Raw genomic sequence first — 18,309 nt, forward strand, 5'->3', positions numbered from 1 at the left:
AATAATATAATTTTCATAAACTGAAATTTAGGGGTTAGGGTTCAGGAAAGACACCTCCCAACTGAAATTACCCAAAAAATTATGATTTTATATAAATTAAGCTTACTGATATTTTAAATATTATTGTGGGTGTCAATAGATAAACATCTGGAATGGCCTATGTCTGCATTGTGTGATGTTTCTAAAAAAAAAAAAAAACCTTGGTGTGAGTCAATGAAAACCACTAAAAGTAAACAATGTCTTCTCAAAATGATCTTCTCAAAAATAATACATACAAAAACCATGAAACTTACACAAACAAACAAACAGATATAGATCAAAAGACATACCTGTAGAAGGAGCTGAGCTCAGTTTTGTAAATAATTCCACCCATCAAAAACCTGACGCCAACCTTTAATCGGGACAGTAGACTCAGCAGGACGTCTGACCTCACTACATGAAGGCTAAAATGGAGAACAGAGCCTGACCAGACTGTTTTCTAAGCAAAGGTTTCTCTTTGAAGTGACACCAATGATGTCACTGCTGACCTTTAAATGTGAGAAAAAGAATAAAATATGCATCTGATCTGAGAACAGTGTGGCTGTCTGTGATACAACTGTTTTACAGGTTACTGATTGTTAGAGCTTTTCTGAAACCAGTTTCAAGGGTAGTTGATAAGGAAACTATTCCAGGCTACATACAGAGGAAAGAGAGAGGTGGCCTATACAGAAAGTCTGCTGCGATTGGTCACTCTGCATTGAAATAAATAATGGACAGACCTGAGCTGAACGTTAAAAACTACACACTAACCACAAAGAGTAACTCACAGGCGTCCACTGCTGATCATCCAAACAGGTAAGGACAAAATCATCAGTTTATAGTTCTCACAATTTACATTTTGTTTTATTAATTATTCATTATAATGTACTAACAATACACATTACTTTTGCATTTATCACTTTATGGTAATGTTAATTTCTACACACTAATATACAGTGCATGCATAATTATTAGCCAAGTTCCTATTCTGGTCATATTATTTACCAAGCACATTTTGCCAATTCCAAACCACATCACTTAATAACTACTATTAATTTTGTATTCAATCATTTATTTGTGACATGTAATTGTCTGTGAAGCCTGGAAGTGAAGAACTTCTTATATTCAGGTGTGCAGAATTATTAGGCAGGTTTCTTTTACAGATAAAATGAGCCAAAAAAGAGATTTAACTTGGACTACAAAGTCAAAAATTATTAAATGCCTATAAAAAGAAAAGGATGCAATTCTAGAATTTGCAATGTTGAGGCATGAGCTTAGGACAGTGAAATGCTCATTGGATCAGCACAGTCAGAAAAAAGCAGGTGGAGAAGAAAAGACACATGTTAACTGCAGAAGAATTAGGGTAAAAAATTAGGTGTGAAATTATCAGGAATTATTTAGCCTCCAGCACCACTATTTTCCAGAACTGCAACCTACCTGGAGTCTCCAGAAGTACAAGGTGTAAAGTATCCTAAAAAATTTGTTTTATAGGCTTTATAGACAGATAAGTTGAGGGTGACTCTGAAGGACCAGCATTGCATCCTCTTATCACTGAATCTGAAAGTAAGTTTTATGAGTTCATTTTTAGTCCATCTCTTCAAAACAGACTTTTCAGGATAGGAGATGGAACCTAAGCAAAGTTAGATGCATAACTTAATGTATAATGAACTAACATAAATAATCAACAAACACCAGCATATTTATAAATAACTTTAACAGAGACCAACTGTCTTTTGCTGCCAAGCAAGATTTTATCATGACTGAGGTCTCAAACAGTTACAGTTATTTTGTAAAATAAGAACTCTATGACATTTGTTTCTTGAAAATATGTAACAAATATTATTAAACTGTTGAGTAGAAAATTGTTCTTGACTCATCACAGTTGATTAATATTTTCTAATTAAAATGTCTTCCTGAGAGTATTATTCCAACTCTTAAAACTGTTCAGTAATATCAACAACCCATGCATCATACCCAAAAAGTCTTGAGGCTGTAAAGGTGCTTCAGCTAAGTACTGAGTTATACTTATGCAATGTAGTTATTTAAGTTTTTTATTTGTAATACATTTATGAAGTTGTGAAAATTCTGTTTTCTTGCTTTGTCATTGGTGCATAAGTGTAGATTGATGTGGGGAAAAAAAGTAATTTAGAACAGTTTAACATACGGCTGCAACATAACAAAACGAAAAAAATGAAGGGGTATGAATACTTTCGCAAGGCACTGTATGTGAACTTTACAGTATAGTTTATTAAAGAGATATATGTTCTAAAAATGAAAATTCTATCATCATGTAATTCCAAAATATGTATGCTTTTCTTTCTTCTGTAAAGAATGAAAGAAAACATTGTGAGAAATGTCTCAGTGTTACAATATTTTCCCATCTAATGAAGGTCAATGGGTATTGGTTTGTATTCTTCAAAATATCTTCTTCTGTGTTCTGCAGAAGAAGAAAAAAAGTTCAACAGGTTTGGACAATTTTTTTATTTTTGAACTATCCCTTGAACTTTTTATTTCTCTTTGCAGAGCCACAATGTGGATCCTACAGAAAGTGCAGGCAGGAGCAGAAAGTCTCCCGGTGCAGATCAATCACCTCATCAGCAAAAACAAAGAGGAGATTTCAGCCAAGACCAGCATCTTCAATAAACTGCACAGCAATGTCCTCACACCTGATAAAATCCCTGACTTCTTCCTGCCGCCCAAGTTGACCAAGCGCTGCCTCATGGCAGACGCCGAAAAAATCTCACAGTGTCTGAATGAAGAAAAAAAAGCTCCCAGCTTTGCAAAAACATCACTTTCAAGACCTGGCACTGTCCAGTCACTAAGAGCGAGTCTAAACAAATCTACAGCGGCTTTAAACAAACTCAAACCAATTCCATATTCGCTAAAATGCTACGAGTCTGGTTTATTCGAGAGTCCGAACACGCGTCGCAAAGAGTCTTTGTTTCATTCGGCACTTACCAGTTACACACTAGAGCGAATGACCATCAAAACACCCAAACTGTCCTGCAGAGCAGTGCTGAAGACGGCCAGCACTGAGAGCGACACACCCTCTGCTGACTCCTCCCCTTATTCAACACCTCCACCAATCAGAAGAGAGGATTTCATTAACGAACAGTCAATCTTTCAAGAGCCGCTTCAGCAAGATGCCTGTAGAGACGAGAAAAAGAAACTTAACTCCACTCCAGACAAAAAGTATAAGTCGAAAGTCCCTCACCGTGCTAAAGTCATTCAAACGTCCCGCTGTGCCAAACTAGCCCCGCCCATCCAGTTCCCACTGGACATGCTGCACTGCCAGGAACGCTTCCATCAGGAACACGTACTTCCTCTTCCTCAGAGAGGCCGGGTGCGCGTCTCTGCCTTCAGGACCAGTGCAGCCGGGTGCTCTACGACAATTCGCATTCGCTTGATCTCTGTGGAAGGTTTGAGAGATATCAGTGACCTTCGACCTCTGACCTGCAGCTTGACCCTAAGCCTCACTCCAGGCAAGCTGCAGCGGCAACACAGCGCCATCATCAGGAACTGCCGTAACCCTGTGTTCAATGAAGATTTCTTCTTCCAGGAGCCTGAAGAGCAGCAGGGCAGTCTGGGAGATCTGGCGCTCAGATTGAAGGTGCTGGATAAGGCCTCAGGACTGGGCCGAGGAGTGGTGCTGGGAATTGTCATCAAACCTCTCTGTCAGTTACTGCCACTGTGATGTAGACACACAGGGAAATGTGCTCCATTTATAGTTTTGTGTGTGTAATTTTGACTGTGGTAGAGCTTTGTTTCCAGTTCAAAATTAGCAATAATTAGAAGGTCCATGCTGTACTGATGTCATGATCCAAAAGGATCTGGTTTACTGACGTTTAAAATATGTTTAAAAAATTATTCGATAAAATGGTTGTTCAACGAGGAGCTCCTAATGGGACATAGTGATGGAAAAGAAAGTATTGCATTGCTAGAAGAAAGTCCTCTTGCAAGACTTTTGCGTTTACCCCAAGAAACGTGTTCCTTCACAAATTTTGCTTTACCACAAGAAACATTACATTTGCTCACCAAACTTTGGAGTTCTTCTAAAAAATGCATTCCCTCACAATTTTTTGGGGGGTTCACCTGAGAAACTTTGTGTTCACTGGGTTCACACAGAAGTTTTGCATTGCACCTGCTGTGTTCCATCACAAGTTTTGCATTGCCCTAAGAAACTTTAGATTCGTTTGCAAAACATTTTTGTTTTTTTCTAAATTCCTAATTTGTTAACATAAAATTTTCATTTTTCTTTACCTTGTGGCCATTGGGGCTCAATAGTTCTGCTTAGTTTTACCTTTATAACAATTACTCTGTTGTAATTGTTAAAATAACCAAAGATCAGCAATGTCCACGTAAAACTAGGGCAGACCAAACCGTAAGTCATAGAGACTTGAAATTTGGAGGGATGGTAGTACTCACACCGTCTACAATGTCACCAAGGCTTGCCTCAATCAGCCTGATGGCGGCGCTACAGCGATCAAAAGAATGAAATCGCTCATAACTCCTAAACCGTTTATCGCAGGCTCAAGTGTCTTATGTCGTCCCTCTGGCAAAATTTTCGGTTATTTTGTATTTTTGGAAAACCTACTTTTGCAAACTAGTCCCAAACCAGTGCAGGAAGCTTCTCTGAAAAGTGAATATCAATAATTATATAAAAAAGTTGAACGTTCAACTCTCCGTCGCAAAGGGACGCCAAAACGTTCGAAAAGGGCAGGGCTGCTTTTGCTACAATGGCTATAACTTTTGAATGGAATGAGATATATTCAAGGCGTATGTAAGAGCTGAATCTGAGCTCACATAAAAAAGTTGCAAAGCTTGGCTACTTGGTGGCGCTATAAGAGGGAAAAAACATAAAAAAGGCCAAAACTACACAATGGCTTGTCCTATCGACATATAAGTTGGTACGCACAGTCTTGGTCCAAAGTGCCACAAGTGGCTATAGGGACATTTGAGTATCTCAAAAAACATAAAACATGGCCGCCAGGTTAACAGAGGTCAGTCGGAAGAAAACGAAATGGCCTGTTTGACTCACGGCCTTAAAGGTCTGTGAGAAATTTGAAAGAAATCAGCCACTGGGGGACGATATTGCATTTTTGCAATTTTTGCATTTGCCAAAACATGCTTTTTTGTCATTGATTTAGTTCATTACAGGCTTGATAAATAATATGTATTATCTTTTTTCATCCAGAAATAAACAAATGTTATTGTTTTAACTGTTGTGTTTTCTTGTTTTCTTGTGTTGTATTGTGTTGTTTTTTTACCGTATGTGCCTCACATTTCTGACACTTTTAAATAAACATGATAATAGTGTAGATCTTACTGGATGTGGATTTAAGAGGTAACAAGAAAACAAATTAAAATGAAGAAATAATAAATTCCAAATGCAAAAGTTAAAATAGGATGTTTGTTTTGTTTATAAAAACATTTTTGTTATAAATATTGGTATATTTTCATCTGATTAATAAACATCTAAACACAGATGATTTGCCAATAAGTAAAACGGATTTGTTGATTCTTAGCACTATTATGATATATATTTAAGTATTATTTATATACCATTATAGTATTTATTAATATTTTGATTTTAATTTTTTTTTTAGATTTTGCTTATTTCTGTGTAGTTTTTATTAATTTTTTTTATTTTAGTTTTAGTTTCAGTAATTTTAGTACTTCTGCCTAAACTGTTTTACATTTAGTTGCCAAGCCATCATTTCTAATTTTCATTTAAGATTTTTTTAAGTTTAAGTTTTTCTATCCAATATTTATTTTTTATTTTATTTCAATTAACAAACACTGTTTGTAAAAGTTTTAGTTAACAATAATAACACCAGTTTATTCATTAGATGACACATTCATAGATTCACTCTCTGTATGAATAATTGCAAACAAAACATCATAACCCATTCTGATTAGACAATGTTCAAAACAAACAAAAAGTCTAAATTACCTTGGTGGGGCATGTTGTCACACCAATATACAAAATAGCAAATGATTCTTTTGGAGAAATGAAAATTAACTGTATAACAGACGTGAAAAACTGCCCTAAAATCACTGACAACTTGCCATTCTTCATAATCTAAATACAATCTCTAAACACAAGAGGGCGAGCGTGAGTTTTCTCTATCCGTGAGTCTCAGCTTTGACTTTCTTAAGCACTATGAGACCTTTACAGCAAGGAGAATGAAAAACCAGTTAACAGAGGCCAAAGTGTTTGCCTAATTGAGATAATCATTACAGAGATGTGCAGTGTATGAACTCTTTCACAAACACACATGTTGCAGGAGTGCACATGCTGTAAGGCCAATGTTAAGCAGACAGAAAGAGAGTGCTAATTAGTCCAATAAAAACCCAAGTGCCTTCTCTAATAGCAAGATAAATGTGCAGGGAGGCAGCTCAGGACCTTTCCTTTAACTGCTGTCAACAGCCAATTAACTCGAAATGAGCAGTGTGTGCATCTCTCAACACTCATCAGATACTCGCTTAAAAAATGAGCCAGTATGCATGGACACACACACACACGTTTGTTTCGCCGTCTTAGTGAGAACACTGCATTGACTTGCATTGATTTTCTATCAGGTAAGTAATATTTTCTATCACCTAACCCAACTCTTACCCCTAAACGTAGCCTACCTATCACAGAAAAATGTACAGAACACTAGATTTAAAAAAAAAAAAATCCTTTGGCTGCTTTATAAGCATTTTCAACTAGTGAGGACCAGTCAAATGTCCTCATCACAACTCATCTGAGGCACTCCATTTTGCATTGCTCTGTTTTTATGCAAGCCCGTTTCTGCCAATGAATACAATGCAATTTTTCTCGCACTTGTGAGTTTACATCAAGCAATTCTGACTTTTTCTCAGAATTGAGATATAAACTCCCAACTGTGAGATTTAAACTTGCAAATTCTGAGAAAGAAATTGGCAGTTCAATACATTTTATACATCTTGCAATTCTGACATTTTCTCAGAATCGTGAGATATAAACTCGCAAGTGTGAGATTTTAAGAAATGTTCAGTTCTGAGAAATAGTCACAATTCTGAGAAATTAAGTCAGAATTGCATGATATAAACTCACAATTGCTGATTATAAAGTCAGAATTGCAAGATATTAACTCGCATTTGCGAAAGAAAAGTCAGAATTGCAAGATACAAACTCATATTTGCGAGGAAATTGCGAGATAGGAACTCACAATTCTGACTTTATTTCTCGCAATTGCGAGTTTATATCTCACAATTCTGAGAAAAATGTATAAAATGTATCAAGCAACTAAAGGTAATAGGTGGTAAAGATACGTACAAGCAGTATTAATTAAGAAATTAGCTTAATATTTCACCTACCTGACCGGAAATGAGAAGAACAAACGCAAATTTCAAGATTCTTGCCCTGGAAATCCTGATTCAGTTTTGGCCAACCACAAATGCCTTTTGTTCCTCAGACAGCTTTTTGCACTCTTCTCCTTGATTTGTTATAACTTGTGGCAGTCTATAGTACTCCAAAGTTTTTTCTTGGTCCGGCTAAATAGTAAAGCCCAAAACATGACAATAATTGGTCGTCTTCAGCAGCAATAATCAGCTAAATATCCAAGTTTCGTTCGGTTCAGTGGCTTTGTTTATGTTCAGTGCCACCAATATGGCCGACTGGTGACGCAACGTGAAAACACTCTATTCCAGCATCTAAACATCTAGTTTAAAACCTTTTTTTTTTTTTTTTAACAAATATCATTATATTTTTGCTAGTTGTTGATTGATCAAAACAGTAAAACCACACTCAAATATACTCAGAAAAAAATATATAAAATGACGTCAGTGTCATGTATCTGGTCTGTCTTCTCATCATGAACTCTTGCACACACATTCTGGACTGCAATCCCCATAAGCCACTGCACCAATCACTGCACACAGCTGCTCCTTGTTTCCCACTGAACTGATTGCTGCACACACCTGTTTCACATTTACCCACATGCATTTAAGCCACTCACACACACAGCCACCTTGCGAAGTCTTATCGTTCCATATGGTCGTAATTCTAAGCGTTTATTTCTGTGTTGGATTATCTGTGTATGACTCTGGACTGTGTACCCCGTTGACGATTCCTGCTTCCTGCCATTGCGACCATTGCCTGTCTATCGAACTGTTTCCCGGATTACCTACGTTGTTCCTGTTTTCTGGTGATTATTCTGGCCTGTTGACGATTCTAAATAAATGCTGCAAATGGATCCGCACATCTCTGACCCTCCTTGTGACAGAAGACTTCGCCATTACAAGGATCCAGCAGCGAGTATGATGTCATCCGGTTCCAGCACGAACTCCACGGTACAGATCATGCTTCTCAAGCAGGGGGAGCGGACAATTGAGGATTATGCTATGGCCTTCATCGAATTGGCTAATCGGTCTACGATGGATGAGCAGTGCCTGATGATTTTCTTTCGGGGAAAGTGTAGAGTGTAGGCTGTTCAACTACAGTGTGACAAATGCTGCAGGCTATGTTGTTGCAAAAAAATGCATTTTCAATTGTTTTGTGTCCATAGTTAAAAAATAAATAAATACAAATACAAAGATGAGTATGACAGCTAGCCCTATTCTTCCTCACTGTTTTTTTTAGGACAGCTGAAAGTTATGAAAACCTTAATAACTTCCCAAACTTCATAAAGGTCTTCGAAACCCTGACACTACGCCTTGAGAATTCATGGAGGTAATCAGAGGAAGTAGCAGACAATCTGCTATATTGAGCACCATTAACACTGGACTTGGCTGCATCTAACAATCCTTGTTAAAAGGACAACCTCCAACCATTTCAATTAGCCCGCGGGGCAGTCCGAAAGCGCCTGTCTATTCTTAGTGAATCACTGAGAAAGACAGATTTAGTGATCAGCACTACGGCTCTGGTGACCTCTACTCATCTTTTGTTAATGCATGGCAGATGAGCTTTTTATTATGAGCCGCTGACTTATGGCTGGAGGTGTGTTGAAGGGGAAAGGCAGAAGGCACATGCCAAGTAATGAAGCTCAGCTCTGAAAGAACAAATCAATGTGCTTCCACTGAACTCCAGCACCTGAGAGCTGCCACATATTAATCAAAACCAGAGCAAGAAACTACTGTATGATGTCCTTTAACATCAGCTCTGTGAGGAAATACACTTGAATATGTCCCTCAGTTTCAATTTGTCTGTTAACAATATTCATCTATCGCTGGAAAAATCTGACATTTTGTCATTGTTTCTGAATCTGTACACATTTCCAGTCAAAATGTCTTTAAGCACTTTTGTTAATTTTTTTAGTGTTAAAATTGTTGGCTGCAGTGGAAATTATGCCTTAAACTAAGGGACTGTTGAAACTTGAGAGAGAAAATAATACACATACTAAAATACTTTATTCATGCTTTTTGAGTTTTAAAAATGAAAATATGCAGTTAAACCAAAAGTTATGTGATTTGAAACTTTGACCTGACCATGTTTTGTTATATACCTTTTTATCAAAGTTATCTGACAACTCTAGTTAAACTGAGTCAGAAGTTCTTGTCATATTTTATTATTATTTGTATTATTTTATTATTTAGTTCTTGTCATATTTTATTACTATTTTCTAAACTATATCGAATAAACTGTGATAATGTGAGAAATGTGGAAGGTGTCTGAATAAATTTTGGTTTGACTATATATTTTTATGATAAAATTTCATACTTGAAGAAAGCATTAAATACAAAAATAAAAATAACAAGAAAATCTATACATAAAGGCACCTGAAAGGTAGCAAAAACATGAAGGCATTGTAAAAAAAAAAAAAAAAAAAAATCCAAGAAAGCAAATATAATTCAAGGTAGAAAATATTGAAAATTGTAGAAACCCTTGAAAAATGCACAAGTACTGTTTAAAAGTTTGGGAGCAGTAAGATGTTTTTAATGTTTAGAAAGTCTCTTATTTTCACCAAGACTGCACTTATGTGATAAGAAATACAGTAAAAACAGTAAAATTCTTAAATATGTTTTACAATTTAAAATACCTGTTTTCTATTATAAAATATTTTTAAAATGTAATTTATTTCTGTGATACAAATCTGAATTTTCAGTATCATTCCTCCAGTCTTCCGTGTCACATGATCCTTCAGAAATTATTCTATGCTGATTTTCTGCTCAAGAAACCTTTATTATTATGTATAATGTTAAAAACTGTTGCATTGCTTTATATATTTGTGAAAAGTGTGATACATTTTTTCAGGATTATTTGATGAACAGCATTTATTAGAGATTTTACAATCATTTTTGACCGATTTGATGCATCCTTGCTGAACAAAAGTATTAATTTAAAAAATAAATATTTCTGGCCCCAAACTTTAAACAGTAGTCTAAATCTAATAGTGTGTGAGTTTGCTGTTGTAAAGTAAATATGTTCTCCATCATCGTATCTAAATATGAACAAACAGCCTTTACACTAAAGCTTACTTAACAGTATAATAAATCCAGATTTTAAGATTTCAAGAACTTCAAGAGCTCAATTATGCATTATGAGAAATAAGACAACATGTCTATTACAATAATACCAATAATTAGTGGCCAGAATTATACCATTTATAAAGAATTATACAATACAGGGTTGCTATGCTATCGCAAATGTAATTAAAAAACGTATCTTATGCTCACCAGAACTGCATTTATGTGATTAGAAAGACAATAAACAATCAAATATTTGTATTATTTGAAATACTCATTTTCTATTATATTTTAAAATGTAATTTATTTCTGTGATGCAAAGCTGAATTTTCAGCATCATTACTCCAGTCTTGCCCTTTCCTATGCCATATACCTTCTATGTAGATATCAGAGAACAATTTAAAATATTCTCTCAATGCATTCTATGGCACCTTTAAACTAAAACTACTTAACATAAAAAAAATCCAGATTTTAAGATTTCAAGAGTCAGACAGATTAAACAGTGAATCTATCAGCTCAATTATGCGTTATGAGTAATTAAGACAACATATCTATTACAATATTACCAATCCACACTTAATTAGTGGCCAGAATTATAACATTTATAACATTTAAAAATAATTTTACAATTGTACTAAGTTGCTGTTCTGTTGCAAATGTTATTGAAAATGTCTCTTATGCTCAGCAGAACAGCATTTATGTAATTAGAAATACAGTAAAAAATAATATGAAATATTTTCTTGTTTTCTTTTATAATATATTTTAAAATGTAATTTATTTCTGTGATACAAATCTGAATGTTCAGCATCATACCTCAGTCTTCAGTGTCACATGATCCTTCAGAAATCATTCTAATATGTTGATTTTTTTGATCAAGAAAACTTTATGACTATGAACAATGTTAAAAACAATTGCACCGCTTCATTTGTGAAAACTGTGATACAATCTTTCAGGATTATTTGATGTATAGCAAAAAAAATTGAGATTTTACATTCATTTTTGACCAACTGAATGCATCCTTGCTGAATAAAAGCATTAATTTAAAAAAAAAACATTTCTGGCCCCTAATTTTTTTAACAGTATGTAAATCTAATAGTGTGTGAGTTCGCTGTTGTTAAGAGAGTAAGTTATCCGTCATCGTACCTACATAAGAACAAACGGTCTTAACACCAAAGCTACTTACTTAACAGTAAAAAAAAAAATTTTAAAAATCAGATTTTAGGATCCCAAGAGCTTTAAGAGCTCAAGTATGAGTTATGAGAAATAAGAAAACATATCTACTAAACATATTACCAATCCACACTTAATTAGTGGCCAGAATTATAACATTTATAAAGAGTTATACAATTGTACCAAGATGCTGTTGCAAATGTTATTGAAAAATGCTTACCAGAACTGCATTTATGTGATTAGAAATACAGTAAAAACAGTAATATTCTGAAATATTTTTACAATTTAAAATACATGTTTTCTATTATAATATATTTTACAATATAATTTATTTCTGTGATACAAAGCTGAATTTTCAGCATCATTACTCCAGTCTTCAGTGTCACATGATCTATCAGAAATCATTGTAATATGCTGATTTAAGGCTTAAGAAACATTTATGATTATGAATAATGTTAAAAACAGTAGTGTTGCTTCATATATTTATGAAAACCGTGATACTTTTTTCAAGATTATTTAATAAACAGCATTTATTTGAGATTTTACAATAATTTTTGACCAATTTAATGCGTCCTTGCTGAATAAAAGTATTGGTTTAAAAAACTAAAAACTAAAATTAATTAATTAATAAACATTTCTGGTCCCTAACTTTTAACCAGTATGCAAATCTAGTAGTGTATGAGTGAGCAAATGTGTTTCCATCATCGTACCTAAATATGAACAAACAAACAACAAAGTCTTTAAACTATGTAACGGTAAAACAAATCCAGATTTTAAGATTTCAAGACACAGATTAAACAGTGAATCTATTAGTTCAATTATGCATTATGAGGAATTAAGATAATATCACCAATATTACCAATCCACACCTAATTAGTGGCCAGAATTATAACATTTATCAAGAATTATACAATTGCACTAAGTTGCTGTGTTGTTGCCGGGGCTCATGGATGGCAAGAAGCTTCATAATTTAAGCGTTTCATTATGAAGACGAGGTCTTTGCAGTCATTAAGACCGGCACGAATGTGTCACCTCCACCCCTGCTGAAGTCAGAGTAATTAACAATAATATCTCATATCCAATTCTGCCCCTCAACAAGCCGCAGACCAGCAACTTCACGATGACCTCATTCCTATTCATCATACTTTCCTAATAATCCATATTTAAAAGACTCAAGGGTTGGAAAAAAATCAGCATATCCTTCTGATTGAAAAGTCATAATTGCAATAAGAAATGATCACATATTTGCTTTTAATGGGCGGGTGTGTTTCTTTTTCAATAGGCACTTACATGTCACATTTTGTTTGAAATTTACACTGTGGCTGCTTATGGTAAAAGACAGATTTTATGCCGTTTCAGATGACAAGAAATTGAGACAGTAATGAATCCTGAGAGTAATGAAGAAAGAGATACAGATCATTTTCATTGACTAGATGCGATGTGGGTGTAGTTTTCACATCAGGCAGCCACTTGTGCATCTTATTTGTTCAGAGGGCAGGTTCGCCTCACTCCCGGTGCGAGCGTGTGCTGCCGCGCACAAATCAAGACGTGCAAGAGAGCCTTTGCCATGCTAAACAGTGACACTCTAAATGGCCTCCCAACTGGCAGCTTTTGTGTTGTGAAGAGGACCAGCTTCTCAACTTCAAAGGTGAAATTTATGTCAAGACGAGCTGGACAAAACAACTTTATCAGACGGCTGCTTTTGAAGTCATGCGGCCGTCTCGACCGCCGCTTTACGTGAAGCACGACATCCCAGACAAACACACACATACATAGAGTAACCTTTCGACAAAGAAAATCTGTTGATTTTTTAGACTGACATTCACATTGATCTTATAGTCAACCCGATTTGTGTTGTATCAGCAGAAAATGTTACGAAAATGTCACTTTTATCAGGAAAAGAATCGAAATAAAAGAAGACAAAAAAACAGAAAAAAAAAAACAGGCCACCAGGTTAAACCGCATGATCACACTAAGTATGAATTTTGTTTTCAGCTACATAAAACCAATGTTACTTGTTTTATTTACCTTTTTTTAATCTCTAAAATCTTTCAGTTTCATGTTTGATACTTTAAATGAAAGATTAAGTGTATATGTGACCCTGGACCACAAAACCAGTCATAAGGGTGCATTTTTTCAAAAGTGAGATTTATATATCATCTGAAAGCTGAGTAAATAAGCTTTCCATTGATGTATGATGTTTGTTAGGATAGGACAATATTTAAATACTGAATATTTGAAATCTGAGGGTGCAAAAAAAAAAAAATCAAAATACTGAGAAAATCGCATTTAAAGTTGTCCAAATGAAGTTCTTAGCAATGCATATTAATCGAAAATTGAGTTTTGATATATTTAAAGTAGGAAATGTACAAAATATTTTCATGGAACATGATCTTTACTTTATATCCTAATGATTTTGGCATAAAAGAAAAATTGATCATTTTGACCCATACAATGTATTTTTGACTATTGCTACAAATATACCCGTCCTACTTAAGACTGGTTTTGTGGTCCAGGGTCACATATAATAAATAACGGAGGACCAAAAGCTGCCTTGAACATTTTTAAATGCAAAAAAAAAAAAAAAAATATATATATATATATATATGCATATGCATTTATAAAGTGAGATTAGATATGCATCCATTATTTTTGGCCGTATTTGAAAAGTAACATAAAATACTGGTGGCCGAAAATGACTTCAGTCCAGCAGTAAATGCACAAAGCAGTACTCAACGCCAGGATGGATTATTAGGTCAATGCTTCTTTGATGGACAGCGCCATGTTTTCTGTAGTTTGGCAAATAGACGCAGTCTTTCGTCTCTATGCCTTGGAGCAACAATTGTCTTAATGTTCAAAAATGGTGAGGAAGCGAAACCATTACTATTAAGCTATTTATGCTTGTGAATGTTCAGGCACTGTCTGTCAGGAAACAGTTCAAAATGTGGATTTGGTCAAAGAATTCACAAAGTGGAAGGCACTATAGGAAATATTCAGTGACAGCACAACTATTTCATAAAAAAATTGTATTGAACACTATATAGAGATTTTAAAGCATTTTCTCATGTGACCCTGTTAATTTTTTGAAATTGAGATTTATGCATCATCTGAAAGCTCAATAAATAAGCTGTTTTCCATTGATGTATGGTTTCTTAAGAAAGCACAATATTTGGCCGAGACAACTATTTGAAAATCAGGAATCTGAGGGTGCAAAAAAATCTAAATACTGAGAAAATCACCTTTAAAGTTGTCCAAATTAAGTTCTTAGCAATGCATATTACCAATCAAAAATTAAGTTTTGATATATTTATGGTAGACTTAATATCCTTTACTTAATATCCTAATGATTTTTGGCATTAAAGAAAATTTGATAATTTTGACCAATACAATGTATTTTTAACTTTTGCTACAAATATATCTATGCTACTTAAGGTTTTGTGATCCAGGGTCACATATTACTATGTATAATTTTACACATACATGCATAATATATATGCATATATACTTTAAATTTTACTTATATAAGAGTAAAAACAGAGAACTAAAAGATATGTTACTCTGCTATAAACAAATGAACAAGTCAGTGAGAAAAAGAAAAGAAAGACAGAAAGAAAGACATTCCACTGCATAGAAACTGGACTAAAATGTGATTTTACTCTAAAAATATTTAATTTACAAATCTTATACAATTTTTGAAACTGACATGCCACTTTAAAACAGCACACTGCTTTTTATTCACTATAATTGTCTATTTGATTGTTTCATCTTCATAAAATATTTCAACGTCGTGTTAGTAAATACCACAAGTGCAATTCAAATGCTGTAAGTGATGATATTCTACACATATTTACATGTGTAACATTTATGATAATATATAACAACATAAAGGTATTTTCTATTTTACATGAATACAATAATTTAGCAAAATTCACTTTGGGTTATTTCATAACTCTCTCTCTCCCAGACGCCCAGCAATCCACTGTTTTAACAGTGGCGTACAAGCATGCAACTCATTTTAATTCATCACACACAGCTTTTATAAGGCTCAACGTTTAGGGGTTTTAAAAAATGTACATCAGTGTTTTTTTTTTATACAGTCTTGTGTACAGTAGTTTTTAAAAGAAGCTGAAACATGTACACAAAGCAGAAAACTGCAAAATTCTGATCATCTGCACTTTGCAGAATATACTACACAGCCAAAAAAAGTCTTAAAGGATCTTCTGGAAAAGGCTGGCATCTCAAATCAGTCCTCAGCCGTCTCCAAAACATGCTCTACGTACCCTCGCATCTGACTCTTCAGCATTTGGTTCAGGACTGCAGGAGAGCAGGATGGAGAGACCCGCTTTTCTCCTCAACCAGAGCTGTTGCGTCTCTCTCCATCAGCGCTGCTGTTCTTGGGCACAGCTGCGTTACTCCCGGCGTCATGCCTGTCAAGGACGGGACTGCGCCTAGGGTTGGTGTGGGTTTGATGGGCACGGGCACAGCAGGCATGCTTTGGCTTCCCGGGTGGTGATGGTACAGCCCCTTGACGGCTACGTTGAACGGTGGGTAGTCTGAAGACACTGGCTCGGACAGCATGCCCACATGTGGCCACACGGAGTTGACCATGCTGCCCAGTTGAGCCGGTACAGGATACCCAAGGTGATGCATGACCGAGGCAATGGGCAACCCACTGGCCATCACTCCTTTATAGTCTCTGCCAATCAGGCTCTCAATGGCGAACGGGTGCTTGAAGCTGCCACTCTGCCCACCACCAAGCGTGTAGCTCTGAAAGTGTGAGAGCCGGCCCATGGTGCCCAAGTACTCCGGATGACCCACGCCCAGCTTGCCCGAATGGTGGTGGGATGGATGCAAGGCATGCTGGGCATGTGAGTGGTAGGAGTGCAGCACAGGGTTGCTCTTGCAAGCCGAATGCTCCACTCGGAGGAGCTTGAAGCGCTTGCGGCGACGCAAGAAGCTGCCGTTCTCAAACATGTCTCCACAGTCCGGATGCAGGGCCCAGAAGCTGCCCTTTCCCGGCTGGTCGGGACGTCGGGGGATCTTGATAAAGCAGTCGTTGAAGGAAAGATTGTGGCGGAGTGAGTTTTGCCAGCGTTGAGTGTTCTCGCGGTAATACGGAAAACGGTCCATGATGAATTTGTAGATGTCGCTGAGGGGGAGCATCTTCTCAGAGGAGCTTTGAATGGCCATGGCGGTTAAAGAGATGTACGAATACGGAGGTTTCTGATCACTGTAGGAGTTCTTGCCTGGCCGAGGCATTTTGATAAATCTGTTCAGTATCAGTCAGAAGCAAGGTAGCATATCTTCGGTTGAAATAAAAATAAAAGTCATAAAAAGCGCACTGTAGCCTTGTTTTGATTGCCTCCAAGTGTTTACACAGTTGTTTTATAAGATAAACATCTCACAAAGTCAAAATCCACAAGTATGTAAAAGAAAACGCACCGTTTGAAAAGTTACCTCACTAACGGTACTCCTCACACGCGCGCGCCACACCTGCGTCCTCTCAGAGCGCGGGAAGTTCTCTCGGAGGATGCGCGCTCTCGGCTTTGACTCGCAGAGGATCCGCGACGCTTTTGTAAGAATGGCAGAGGTCCAGACCCCCCGCCAGTTGCGTTTTATTATGATGACACTGACTTTAGGACGAATAAGGGGTAAATAGGGGGAGGGTCTGACTTCATAGTCCTACTCATCTGTACCAATCAGAGGCAAAGAGCAGCGCGCTCACTAATGAGTCTGATAATGATAACACACACTGCAAGACTAATGACGTGGATGTGAATGATCCATGTACTGTTTTCGTAGTGCGTTGGAATTGTTTGAAACGTCTCGAATTTTAGAAAAGTCGAACTTTTTGAAGTTTAGATTTTATTTAAACAGGAATAGAGTTGATACTTGTCCTGTATTGTTCACAGTGGTTTCGTTTTTAGTCAATGCACGGTAAAACCCTTAACATTTAAAATACTGAAAATAAAGCCGCTTTATAAGTAAAAAGTATAAACAAACAAATAATATAGAGAATATGGCATTATATTTCCTGTGTAAATAACCACATTTATTTATATTATGAAAAATTAGTTTATTTTTTTGAAGTGTTTTTAATGCTGTAGTTACAGCGTTATTTTAATGTATGAGTGATACCCTGATGGTGATTTGAGTCTATGTGTCTTATCATTACACCAGTGTAACTGATAAACTTTAAGTCCTCATATGGACTTCCATTATATCACCTTTGTATTATTAATAAATTTTGAAATGTGTGAAGATTGGTATGTTAAAAATGATTTTAATGACATACAGTATACAATATGAACTATAAAATATGCAGTCACAAAAATTCCATGTAAAAATCTTTCTCTTGATATGAGACATATATATGAGACAAAACAGTTTTTTTTCATAATTTGTTGTTCTAAAGATGTTCCTTTTCCAGTATAGCTATCTTTACAATTGCACAAACTTCTATTTAATAAATTAAATCCACTTAAATTTTATAAATTGTTATAATTATAAGCTGAAATAAGATTTATATTCAAATGATATTCATAATATTAATATTCATAATATTAAATAATAAAATGTGACCCTGGATCCCAAAACCAGTCTTAAGTAACACAGGTTTATTTTTGCTATAGCAATAGCCAAAAATATATTGTATGGGTCAAAATGTTTAGAATTTTATTTTATGCCAGA

At 35.6% G+C, this 18,309-nt stretch overlaps 2 protein-coding genes across 2 annotated transcripts; one reads left to right on the forward strand and one right to left on the reverse strand.

Moving 5' to 3' along the window:
- The first annotated feature begins 2,548 nt into the window (after positions 1–2,548).
- Positions 2,549–5,199, forward strand: LOC141287598 (C2 calcium-dependent domain-containing protein 4C). Its single transcript, XM_073819757.1, has one exon. The coding sequence runs from the start codon at positions 2,549–2,551 to the stop codon at positions 3,710–3,712; it is 1,164 nt and encodes a 387-aa protein (XP_073675858.1). The 3' UTR covers positions 3,713–5,199.
- Positions 5,200–15,339: 10,140 nt separating this feature from the next.
- Positions 15,340–17,156, reverse strand: foxb2 (forkhead box B2). Its single transcript, XM_073819724.1, has one exon. The coding sequence runs from the start codon at positions 16,876–16,878 to the stop codon at positions 15,928–15,930; it is 951 nt and encodes a 316-aa protein (XP_073675825.1). The 5' UTR covers positions 16,879–17,156; the 3' UTR covers positions 15,340–15,927.
- Positions 17,157–18,309: the final 1,153 nt, after the last annotated feature.

This window comes from Garra rufa, chromosome 15 (assembly GCF_049309525.1).
Source record: "Garra rufa chromosome 15, GarRuf1.0, whole genome shotgun sequence".
In the NCBI taxonomy this organism is placed as follows: Eukaryota; Metazoa; Chordata; class Actinopteri; order Cypriniformes; family Cyprinidae; genus Garra; species Garra rufa.